Here is a 12,034-nt window from a genome sequence, read left to right as displayed (position 1 = left end):
CGGCGGCGCAGCGAGAGGTCGTTAATGGATTAGGACTCGAGAACTCGGTGCGTTCTGGTAAAAGCGATTTTCCATATAAGCGTCCACGGTAAGCGTGTAATCCTTCTGCGTGCGGTGAGTTACGCCAATCGGGTGGACCGTAAATTATAACTTTCGGTCATAAAAACAGGACTATGAAAGTGATTTGCAATGCGGTAGAGAGATATATCCCCCCTCCTCCCTCCGTTTGAGTTGGCCGAAGGTGGGGCAGATCTCAAATATAATGTGTGAAATGGCGGTGTTCCTTCTTTATGCGGCTCTTATGCACTCTTATGCACCTCTATGCACCTCTGCACGTTCACGTTCACGTCCACCACATCGTCTCTAATCGCGCACGTTTCAACTCTAAACGGCCGAAGGCAATAACCAGTCGGCAAAAGTAGAGTCCCATTACGTAAACATTGCTGCATTAGCGAAATATTTATAATATTAATTATGCAATCGTCGTTCATTATGCGTTCATTAGTTGAATACTCGACAAAACGACCTAAATCCAATTACGTTTCTCGAATCCTCTCTTACGTAGACTACATACAACTAGTATAAACGTAATTATTACTTGCTCGCGCCTCGCGAGTATTAATTTCTTAAACGCTCTTTACATACACGAAAGCAGATATCGTTTCAGCACGTTGTTCAACTATCCAGAGAGAAAGAGAGAGAGATCCGATTAAACTCTACTAGTTTCTCGTATATACGATCTTATATACCTCGTTGCCCATCTAAAATTACTTACATTATTACACCAGACATTTCTATTAGATTATATAATCTCGCAAAATATATTTGCAAACTTATCGAATTTGTACAACTGCATCGAATCGAAATGAGAAATGCATATGTACGTACATAGTTATATACGTAGTGCGCATAGATGAACCTATTAAAATTTTTTCATCGACTTAAAGAAAAAAGATTGGAAAAAAAAAAGAAAAAAGCAGGGGAAAGAAAGAAGAAGAAAAAAAGTCGTGTCTCTCATTCGAGACGTGCTTCTCTCGAGTAATATATGATTCGACATATACATGGAAAATAATCTATGCAGATACGGAAAATTGTTAGCTAATCTTCTTCTTCTTCTTCTTCTTCTTCTAGGAGAATCTTTCTACACATCGTATTAGAAAAAAAAAGAAAAAAAAAAACAGGAAAAAAAATAAAGAAAGAAAATATAAAATAGAGTAGAGTAATAAGCTTTATACTAACCGATCGTAATATCGTAAAAGAAAAACAGAATATATAAAGGATAGTATGGAACGGTAGTCAGGTCATTCGATGAAGGAAAACAATAGCCTCTTTTGATTTACGAACGATATTAAACGTGGTAAGCCACGTATGCGTTTAGATCTACATATTATACCAATATTCTCGATATTTACTGTACGATCGTAACAGTCGAGGGTATTCGTAACGTGTTCCAAGAATCGATACTTGCTTCCGTAAATCCTTCGGTTCGTCCACATTGTTCTAAACCAATACGACGAATATCATCGGCGTACCGTTTTTCACGATCGGAGGATTGTCCGATAACTAAGTATAACGAGTAAATGTGAAAAAAATTTCTTCTACATAAATCAGAAATGCAATGCGGGTAAAGCAATAAGTCAGCTTTGTAACGATGACACGTATCATCTCACTGATAATATACGTAAAACGAGAAGAGAGAGAGAGAGAATGAAAGAAAGATTAAAGAGACTCTAAGAAAGGATCGAAAATGTGAATGCAATGCAGAAGCAGTTAGTTCGATCGTTTCGTACGGTTATAATCGAACGACTTCGGTTCTGGTAATTACATTCGTTAAAATAACTCGACTTGCCCGTTACACCGGGCCCTCTTCTCTACGACCATTTTTTGTTAAACTTTTCTCTCGTCCCAGCGAGGCTTCTCTGGCGTTAAGGGTGCCCTTATTCGTCCCGAAACTGCAGCTAACTGAACGGACAAGACTAACGAGAATTATTCAATTAGGGTAGAAGCCTAATTGAAACGGAGAAGAAGATTGCGTGGAGACCGGTTAAACATACACGTCAAACTGTCCTCCACTCTTCGGACAGGGTCTTAAACTCTTGTGAAAGCTGTCATCGCTCTTCTTCCCCTCTTTTTCTCTCTCTTTCTCTATCTGTCTCTGTCTCCCTTTTTCTGTATATCTTCTTCATCGCATCAAGGGTGAGCTGATGTTTTTCCACGTGGTGAATCGGTTTCGAAGAGTTGCTAACAAAAAAAAAAAAAAAAAAAAGAAAAAGAAAAAAAGATATCCAACGTTGCGTACGATAAAAAATATTTTTCCAAATGACTGAACGAACAAAATAATACAATACGAATTCTAATCCTTTCGTATTCTTTATTTTCGATAGACGAAACTCGTTCGTCCTTTACTTTCGTCCGAGCGGTGAAAGTTCGTACCTCGTCTTCTCTGCGAGAGATTATGTACATGCCAGAAGAAAGAGATAGATAGATACATAGATAGATAGATAGATAGATAGATAGATAAAAAGAAATGAAAGAGAGAGAAAGAGAGAAGTCGAGAAAGAACGAACGACTAGAGTCGCCCTACGTGTCTACGGACGGTTACGTATGCATATGAGCCGTGCATACGAGAGTAATCGCGTAAATCATGCAACTCGAAAACGTGGCACGTGTTGTCGGCTCTTCGACGTATATTATTACACTTCGTGATACCACGGCATCACGCCGAGAAACTTCTCCTCGTTCGTTCTCTCAGCACTTTTAGAAAGAGTTAGAGAAATGTGGTCCGAATAAATGCGGAAAGAAGACGGGGAGTCTCATCCCATCAACGTACTAAATACGTAAGGCAGAGACTTGCACTTTGATCCTTCATGCGGTTCATTCGTACTAGAACTGATAAACGTGCCTCCACGGACTGCCGATAAAACGATACTTTCTCCGGAAGTCTATCCCCTCTCTCTTTTTCTCTCTCCTTTCTTTCTCTGTCTTTCATTCTATTTCTATCTCTATCCCTATCTCTGTTGCTTTTAAAAACCCGACTCTTATATCCCGATGTAATAAACGAATATTGAAATATTGAACGTAGAGTATTTTTCATCGTTAAAAATCATCTTACATTTCTCGTTTTATTATCGATGATACAGGTAATATGGAGTGTGAACGTTGTGCTTCTCCTTAAGTCGCTTACATATTTCTTATCTATTATATAATATATCCAGATTGGAATACTCGTAATGATTTTATATAGCTGGTTTACAGTATTTATTGCTGATCGTTTTCTAACCCTTTTTTTTTTCTCTTTCTCTCTCTTTCTCTCTTTCTCTATCTATCTGCATCTATATCTTTTCCTCGCACTCTCAAATGGCAAACCATCGGAGTTTACTTTCCATCCGTTACGTGAATCGCTTTAACGCGTCATTGTGTTTTTCATTCGTTGCTATAATTGCGTAAAATCATCGTTATATTTCTTCGTTGAACTTTGACATAGAAAACTGACCGATTCAATGGAAATAAACCACGTTGAACGGATTGAGCTACCGTATAATCTAAAATAAATCGATTGAATAAAATATATGCGACGAAAGAGAAAAAAAAAAAGACGAAAGAACGAAGAAAAAGATTAACGTGACGACGTCTCTTATTTTCGAATTGAAACAAAAATACAGATAATTTCGATCTTATTTTAATTTACCTTCGTATTCCTGTAGTCCTTCATTATATTAATAACCCTTCCTTCTCGATAATGACGTTTGGAAAAAAACAAATACTTCGAAATGTACATACATATATTAAAAGCACAGCATCGATTTTGAGATAAAATGCACGCATTATATAATAACTAACTTCGAGAAAAATTCTTATGCTTCGTCACAGTTCGAAGGGTAATACTTGCTTTACGTGCTACAACTTCAGGACCACCCAAGAAATAATACAAACGAACGTTAAGATTCCTTTCTATACGTGTGTAAGTATATACACGCGAGGAGACTGAATACGGTATGTTTACAGCGTGAAATTAGTCAAGCACGCAAATGTAAACAAACTGTGTTCCTACACTTCGGTTCGTCTTACTAAACTATATAAACCTGTGTATGTATACGTATGTACGAGGACGGTAAAAAAGTAAAAGATATGAAGTAAAAAGATATGAATATTCCAGGCGAATAGTATTATTGAATCGATTCAGAATTAATTAAAAAAAAAAAAAAGAAAAAAAAATTGTCTATCATCTACAACTCTTTTTTTTTTCTTTTCAAAGTAAATTCGTATGTTGCGTAAAAAGAAGATACTAGTCGAATAAGATGAACAATGCAAGCGCATTTTTTCTCTTTCCTTTTCTTTTTTTTTCGTAGTACAGGTGAATATGCATCGATGAGGAGTAGCTTCAAGACGAAAGAAAGAGAGATGAATTCGAATCGCATTGTTCGTACAGGAGAGAATATTACAGGCTTCGAGCGAGTTCATGGTACTCGAATGTTTTACTACCTAAGTAAATGGTAGAGTTTCCACAATAGTACGCCGACGCACGAAACAAAGCACACCCACAATAGCTAGAACCAAATGGAAGAAGAAAGAAGAGACGAAAAGGGAAGGAGATAGAGACGGAATATCGTTTCGTTTTGGCGCCATGAAGCTACGAAGAAGAGTTCTACAGACAGGTGTATGCACGCATCATATGTAGACTCAACATTTTTTTTTTTAAATTGAAACATCTGAATATCTCTGAACAAAACATCTTTGAAATGAAAGTTTTTAGAGAAAAAAATATAATTTATTTATTTCTGATTCTGATTTTTAATTTATCAAAGTTATATCAAAGAAAGGAGAAAGATAAAAAATGGTAGGACCGCAACGAATAGAATCGAATAGAGTAGAATAGGATCGAATGGGATCAAATAAGATCGATTGAGATCGAATAGAAACGAATAAAAATGAATAAGGTCAAATAAGACCGAATAAAATCTAATAGGATCTAATAGGACCGAATAGGACCGAATTGTATTCGATCCTATTTGATCCTATTCAATTCATACGTTCTTACTTGGTCCTATTCGATCCTATTTGATTCTGTTCGATCCTATTTGATCCTGTTCGATCTCGTTCAATTTCATTCGTTTCTATTTGATCCTGTTCGATCCTTTTCGATCATTTTCGGTCCTTTTCGATTCTTTACTATCTTGTCCACCTATCTGAGATGGGTCGAGCTTTATTATAGTGTGAGTGTATCGATCTGTCTATTTGTTGGATGGAAAGAGGAGCGTGTCTAAACGAAAATTGGGCCTTAAACAAGTCCTATAATTTGGAGAAAAATCGAAAGCTTTTTTAAACGATTAAAAGAAAAGCGTAAATGAATATTATAAAAATTTGTCACCCTTCAAACTTTATCCCTCTACTCTATTGTTTCATACTCTATCGTTTTTACCTCGAATTTGTTTATTTTTTCTCTGTGTAAACTAAATTCAAATCCTTGAAAATAATTATCAATTATATGATGGATTATAATGATGGATTGCTGACAAAAGAAGTTTCCTGAAATCGATAATAATAAAATAGTATTTAATAAAATAGTATTTTACTATATATACAAATATAATATATATATATAGACGTAGATATATATATGTATATACGTATCTATATATGAATCCGCATGCGGATGCTTCGAGCTTCGTTCAATCTACGAATGCATTGCGAGTCAAAGAGACAACAATGCCTTTCTCTTCTTGGTTCTCGCGCATCGAAAGGAGGAAGTCAAAGAGCGAACAAAACTATTCATCGCTCGTAAAAAGCTCGACGCTTCCTTCTCTCCTCCCCCACCTATTCTTTCTCCTTATCCCCTCTTATATTTTTTATTACTTTCTCGCGGAAAAATGAATAATTTATTTCGCACGTCGATCAACGTATCTTCATCGTTGAGAAAGGACACTAATGTTCTCTTTCATTTCTTTACTCTTTCATATCTTTCTTTTTCTCTCCCTCTCTCTCTCTCTCTCTCTCTCTCTCTCTCTCTCTCTCTCTCTCTCTGCCTTTTCTTTCAATACGGTTCTCGATCGATGAAATTACAATTCCGAACGTGAGAACCATAAGATTGGCCGTGTAAAGAGACAATCGTCCGGCCGTCCACTTTTTACCAGGACCAGAATCCTCGTTTCTCCGATGTATAAATAAAATCGTTGAAAGTCTGAACGAAGATAGAAGGAGAGATTGCCGAATTCGATTTACGAGAGAAAGCAATCGCTTCCGCAAACGTAATATATATCGAATATCGAACGTGATAATTAAAAAAAAAAAAAAAAGAAAAGAAAAGAAAAAAGAAAGAAAAGAAAAAGAAAAGGAAACTTCTGAGGAAAATAATTTCAGACGGGTATAATAATATATCATAAGAATTTCACCGTGTAAATGCACGACGGCTTGCTTGGTCGTCCTTCTCTTTCTCCTCTCTTGTCGTTTTTAGTAAGAAATCTAAGGAGGTGAAACGGAAGCTCGAAGGAGAGTCCTTAGCGCACAAGTAGAATCTCGCGCGAAATGCCAACTACGAGGCGCGTTGCACGTCCGTGATAAGGCGTGCGAGGGCACGACCTGTGACTTCTCGAGTGAACATTGAAGCGACAAAGAGAGAAGAGAGAGAAAAAGATGGAGAGGGAGAGAAAGAGAGAGGGAGAGAAAGAGAGAGGGAGAAAAAGAGAGAGGGAGAGAAAGAATAAGACAGAGAAACGGAGCGAAGAGGCGGTGGTCGAGCTCTCTTACGAAGCTCTCGCACGAACAAGATCGTCGTTCCTACGACGTTGATGAGGTCATGGAATGAATGGAAACGCTTAGATAGATCTCTCTTTCTCTCTTTGTCTCTTTTTCTTGCTTATTTGCTCTTATCCTTCTACTATCCTTTTATCCGACAAATTATTAGTATCGCCTCTCATTTCGTAACGAGGAATCGAGAAAGATAATTTGTGATTTGACGAAAGGAAGAAGTGTACTTTCGTTATCTTCTTCTTCTTCTTCTGTTTTTTTGTGTTTTTTATTTTTTTATTTTTGTTTCTTTTTTTCTTTTACCTTCTCATTTCCTGCGGAAGAAGAAGATACAGGGCTCGTGGACGAGCTTGCTCGTCACGAAATAGGAGAGATCGAATTCTCGAGAATTACGCTTTCTTTCGCGGATGTAGGTGTGTATATAATGTGTGTGTGTACATATATATATATATATATATATATATATATATATAGACACACACACACATACATACACAAGACCGATCCTTTCTTAATATCATCCCATAATAATTTCAGAGTTTCGATGTCCTCAGAGAAAAGTAGATTGTAATAACGTTTTACTTCCTCTCAATTTCTATCTTTTGCGTGTTTCTTTGCTAATATAAAAACGATGATCATTAGGTATCATACCTAACTACGAACCGTTAACGATCTGTTAGAAACGGCAATGTTGTTTACTTTTTTTTTTGTCTTTTTTCCTAACGTCATTTAGATAAATTATTGAGAAGAAGAAAAGAATTAGATTTTCATGATTTTTCACCTATTCTATCCAGTCTCATTTATAACGAAAAAAAATTTCTCGATATTTTTCTTTTTCTGATACAATGTTCGATAATTTATTATTACTAAAGAAATGAAAGCCGCCAATCTATTAGAACACTCGACAATAATATCGCCGGTTGTAAGTAACTTAAGTAGTTAAGTAACGTCAGCGAGAAGCTCAGCAACCGCCTACGCTTGGCTTCCTATACGTATCGTATACTCCTTCGTTCGCATAATATGTTCGGTGATATCGATCGTCACGTTTCGAAGATATCTACTAAAAAATCTCAAGCAAAAAATTAATATCCAATTTTTTTCCCTCTCCTTTCCTCTTTTTCTAACATAAAATTTAACGCTCGTTTAAAATTATAATACGATTTTCTTATGAAAATTTATCTGCAAGTTTCTTTTCTTTTTTTTTCTCTCTTACTTTTTTGTTTTTTCCCCGAGGGAAAAAATTTTAGAACAATCGAAAGATCCTTTAAAGTGAGAGAATAAGACGAAGGTGGACGTGCAGACACGTACGGGTAAAAGGTTCGCTTGACTTGGCTCGACTCTCTCTCTCTCTCTCTCTCTCTCTCTCTCTTTGCTCTCTTCTCGTCGGAGAAGATCGAGAGGTTTAAAGAGCCGACGGCGGACGGCCGCAAACGCGATTCGCTTCGGCGCGACGAACGTTTTGTCGCTGGTGATTGGCGTTTCAAAGGACAAGCGCGTACAATGCAATTACCTTAACCGCGAGCCGAAGAGACGAGGACGATACGGATTCGACGGGTCCGAATGAATAAATGCGTGCAACGTATACCTATACATATACACCTGTCTCACGCCTACATCCTTCTTCTCGTACTGTCTCAACTCTTTTCCCTTAAAGAAAATAAACGATCACGATTTATTCCACCTACTTTTTCTCTATTAACGAAGCGTGAGATCGAAACACAAAAGGTGAATATTAAATCGATGATTTTAAACTCATTCAAACTCTTTCCAGGAACATCCAATTGAAACGAGCTTCGAAGAATGACTTTTTTTCTTTTTTTTTTTTTTTCTTCAAAAAAAGAAAAAAAAAGAAAAGGAAAAAATTGCATATTCTCCTTCGATCTTTCATCGATAATTTGACGATAATTTGACGATGATAATCTTGACTTAATTCAACTCGATTTCGTTTCCGAATACCGCAAAAGATACGATTACAACGTGGGCGTTGCGAGCTTCTTCCCGATAAATCGATTTCGCGCTCGTAAACGATTACTTCGCATCACGATTCAATGTCTTTTATTGCCCCTAAAATGCCGGTTGAATCTTTCGATAATCCATTGATCGTCCATGTCGAATCTTCATTTTCACAAATGTAATCGTTGACCACCCTCGAAAGATAATACATCTTCGAATGTAAAAAGTATCTCCTCTTCGAATCGAATTTCGAGTAGGGCCTTTACATCTTTACGTTACTTCATTTTTTTGAGGGAAAAGGTTTCAAGAAAATAATGTAGAAATTAACGATCAAAACTCTTATAAGAGATAAAAGGATATGCTCGAGGCAATCATGAGCACATAAACGATCAATTAAAGCACATCATTTTCGAAACGATGTATTTTCCTTTTTCACCGTTTTATTTCCCCATAATAAGTTATGGTTTGCTACGTAATTAGTCTACTGTATCCCGTGTAATACCGATACAATTCTACTGACTCGTCTTGATTTTATGACGTTACAATGAGCGAGATAAACGATATAAAATTCGTTCTATTGTGAATTGTACTATACTTAACTACACTTCGAGAAAGAGAGAAAGAGAGAGAGAGAGAGAGAGAGAGAGAGAGAGAGAGAGAGAGAGAGAAATTCGATCGGAAAATAACAGAGAGAAAGAAACATACGCGTCTAAACGTAGTTGGAAAGATTTACGGTACGTTGTGGATAACGAAGAGAACTCATCAGCATCGGTAATAGCTGCACTCTTCTCTTACAGCCTTTTGTGTCCAGTAGTTAAACACTACCTTCGTTCGTATCTCCTACCATGACTATCAACGAACACTCAATCAATTTTAATTACTAGCTTTTACTCGAAAGATCAAATCTAGGAAGAAGGAGAAGGAGAGAAGACGGGGAGAAAAATCTATGATATATATAAAAATGCATAGGAAGGTTTAAAAAATCGATATTATCTACGTCATCCATCATTTTTTGTTCTTTTTTGATTTTCAATTTAAGATTCGCGTATTATTCGTTATAAAAAAAAGGGGGGAGAAAAGGAAAAAGGAAAAAGAAAAAAAAAGAAGATAATAGAAAAGATTTACTCGTCTACGTATATTTCATCATTTACTTACGCTCATTCATCTTTCATCTCTTTTATCTTCTGGCACTGATTCGAAAGTAACTCGACTACCTTTCCGTAATAGGCAAGGGATATAAAGAAAAGCTACCTCCGAAGTCTCGTCGAACGTGCTCGACGAATATTTTAAGTAGTCCGAAGGTGACCGTGCTAAAAAGAAATAAAAGAGAGAGAAAGAAAGAGAGAAAGAGAGAGAAAGAGAGAGAAAGAGAGAGAGAGAGAGGGAGTGAAAGAGAAGAGGACTGTTAATTACGAAAGGGCACGCATCTCTCGAAGCGTGCAAACGCATAGGCGTAGTCAAGACGCTTTACACAACTCGAAAGCAAAGCTGTTTTACGACTACTTTAAAGCTGACTGAAATACGACGACCGATGAAATCGGTGCGAGGCCTCGACTCGCGCTGCCGTACTCGCGTTGCTGCCGCGTTGCGGAGTCTTGCTCTTCCTTATGACTTTATGGCCGTTGTGCAATGATACAACCTTAAAAATCTATCCGTAAACGCACACTCCCGCACGCGCTCGACCTAAGAAAACACGTTTCTCGTTTCCCACAACCCTCTTTGCTATGAAGATCGATCCTAAGAAGTGCTACAAAGAAGATCGTACTTTTCGATATTAACTCTTTAACGATTTAACATGTTAATCTGAGAAATTTTATCTATCTGAACAAAATTCTACGTAATAAATCGTGACTAATCGAAATCTACGTACAGTGATTTGTGATTGACGAATAATGTTTTTTTTTCCTTTTTCTTTTTTTTTTTTTTCTTTTTATTAACAGAATTAACAGCACGGATGAATTTTCGTTTAGGAAAAAAAAATCGTACGAGGCGATCGAAGCGAAAGATTTTTTTTTAATAAATATCGAATTAAGTACATACTTATGTTTGCGTTATAACATCTACTACGTAGAGACGCGTAAACGCGAAACGTAACTACGCAAAACATGTTCTCTCTGTCTCTCTCTCTTTCTTTCACTTACGTAACTCCGATTCCTTCCTCCCACTCATTGTTCTCGCTCCTCTGCGTCCCGTCTTCTTTTTTATCAAATCGAATAATTATTGCGTTCTAATACATCCATACGAAGACGTTACTACGAAGACGACGACGTAAACTTTTGATCTCTTCGAACGACGAGAGAGCTTAAAGCACCGGCGGCCACGCCTTAAAAAATGACTAGCTTGGTGGATGGTATGCAGAAACCAGATACCGGAATCGTTGGAATCCGTGGGTCGTTCAACGTTTGCTGACGTCTCTGCATATAATTAAGTATACTGATACACGCCGTTTCGTTCGCTTTTAAATACACGTTCCGTTTAATGCGCACACTTGGATACACCATGAAGCACAATAATGTCTGCTAAAGAATGTAATTGCTTCGTGATTTAATGGATACGGTTTTGTATCGTCGTTTAGGTTTTCGAGACGAAAAAGGGGAAAAGTCGTAAAGTATAAATATTTTTAAGCGATCTCGAATCGCGATGATGTTTCTTGTATAGTTTACGAGGATGATAAAAAAAAAGAAAAGAAAAAGAAAAGAGAGAGGAAAAGAAAAAACAGAAAAAAGAAAGAAAAAGAAAAGAAGGGAATAAGGAGGAAAAGAAAAGAAACGAACAAAACGAAGGAAACGAACATTTATTAAATTTCACGTTCCCTCTCGTTAGAACGAAGAAACATTAACTCGCGTACCGAGGCGCCGCTAGTCGATCGAGATGCATCGCGATGCATCGTAGTTCCAACGTTAATTCCTCCCACGTTCGTTTTCTCTAACTGTGCCTGTCGCCGATTCTATCCTACTGATTAGAAAACGTCGGCTTAAATCGCCGCAGACACACATTTTCCAGTTCCTCCTCGGCGAATAATTAAGCCGATACTCTCTTCTTACGATCACCGATCGTATGTCGGCTGACCGATTTAACTTTATCGAGTAAATGCGATCGATTTTTCTAATTAGGAGAAGTTACCTTTCGAAAGTTTCGTAGTTTCGATGAAGTATTGAAATAAAAGGAAATAAAGAGAAAGATAGAGAATGTTAGGAGACATCTAACGGTGTCTGTATTCTCTCTCTTTCTATTCGAGATGTCTCTCGAACGTGGCTACGAGTTTCATAAACAACGACTCGTGTACCGGCAGGTTGGTTAGTTATGATCGTCGAAGGTAGTGCCGAGTCGCAGGAGT

At 37.2% G+C, this 12,034-nt stretch overlaps 1 protein-coding gene across 5 annotated transcripts in view; it reads right to left on the bottom strand.

The window, feature by feature from the left end:
* LOC122634614 (Krueppel-like factor 3) overlaps nucleotides 1–12,034 on the bottom strand; it is a 244,337-nt gene that overhangs the window by 157,539 nt on the left and 74,764 nt on the right. Inside the window, exon 1 of one of the 5 annotated variants that reach the window (XM_043823722.1) lies at nucleotides 9,853–9,877. The exons of the other annotated variants lie outside the window; for them this stretch is intronic. Within the exon in view, the coding sequence (XP_043679657.1) occupies nucleotides 9,853–9,858 (6 nt within the window). The 5' untranslated portion in view covers nucleotides 9,859–9,877. Of the gene's footprint in view, nucleotides 1–9,852; nucleotides 9,878–12,034 lie in introns of those variants that run through there. 5 annotated transcript variants of the gene reach the window in all.

The sequence above is a fragment of the Vespula pensylvanica genome, chromosome 15 (assembly GCF_014466175.1).
Source record: "Vespula pensylvanica isolate Volc-1 chromosome 15, ASM1446617v1, whole genome shotgun sequence".
Classification (NCBI taxonomy): Eukaryota; Metazoa; Arthropoda; class Insecta; order Hymenoptera; family Vespidae; genus Vespula; species Vespula pensylvanica.
Note: the sequence above shows the minus strand (reverse complement) of the source record. Positions and strands in the feature narration are given on the sequence as shown.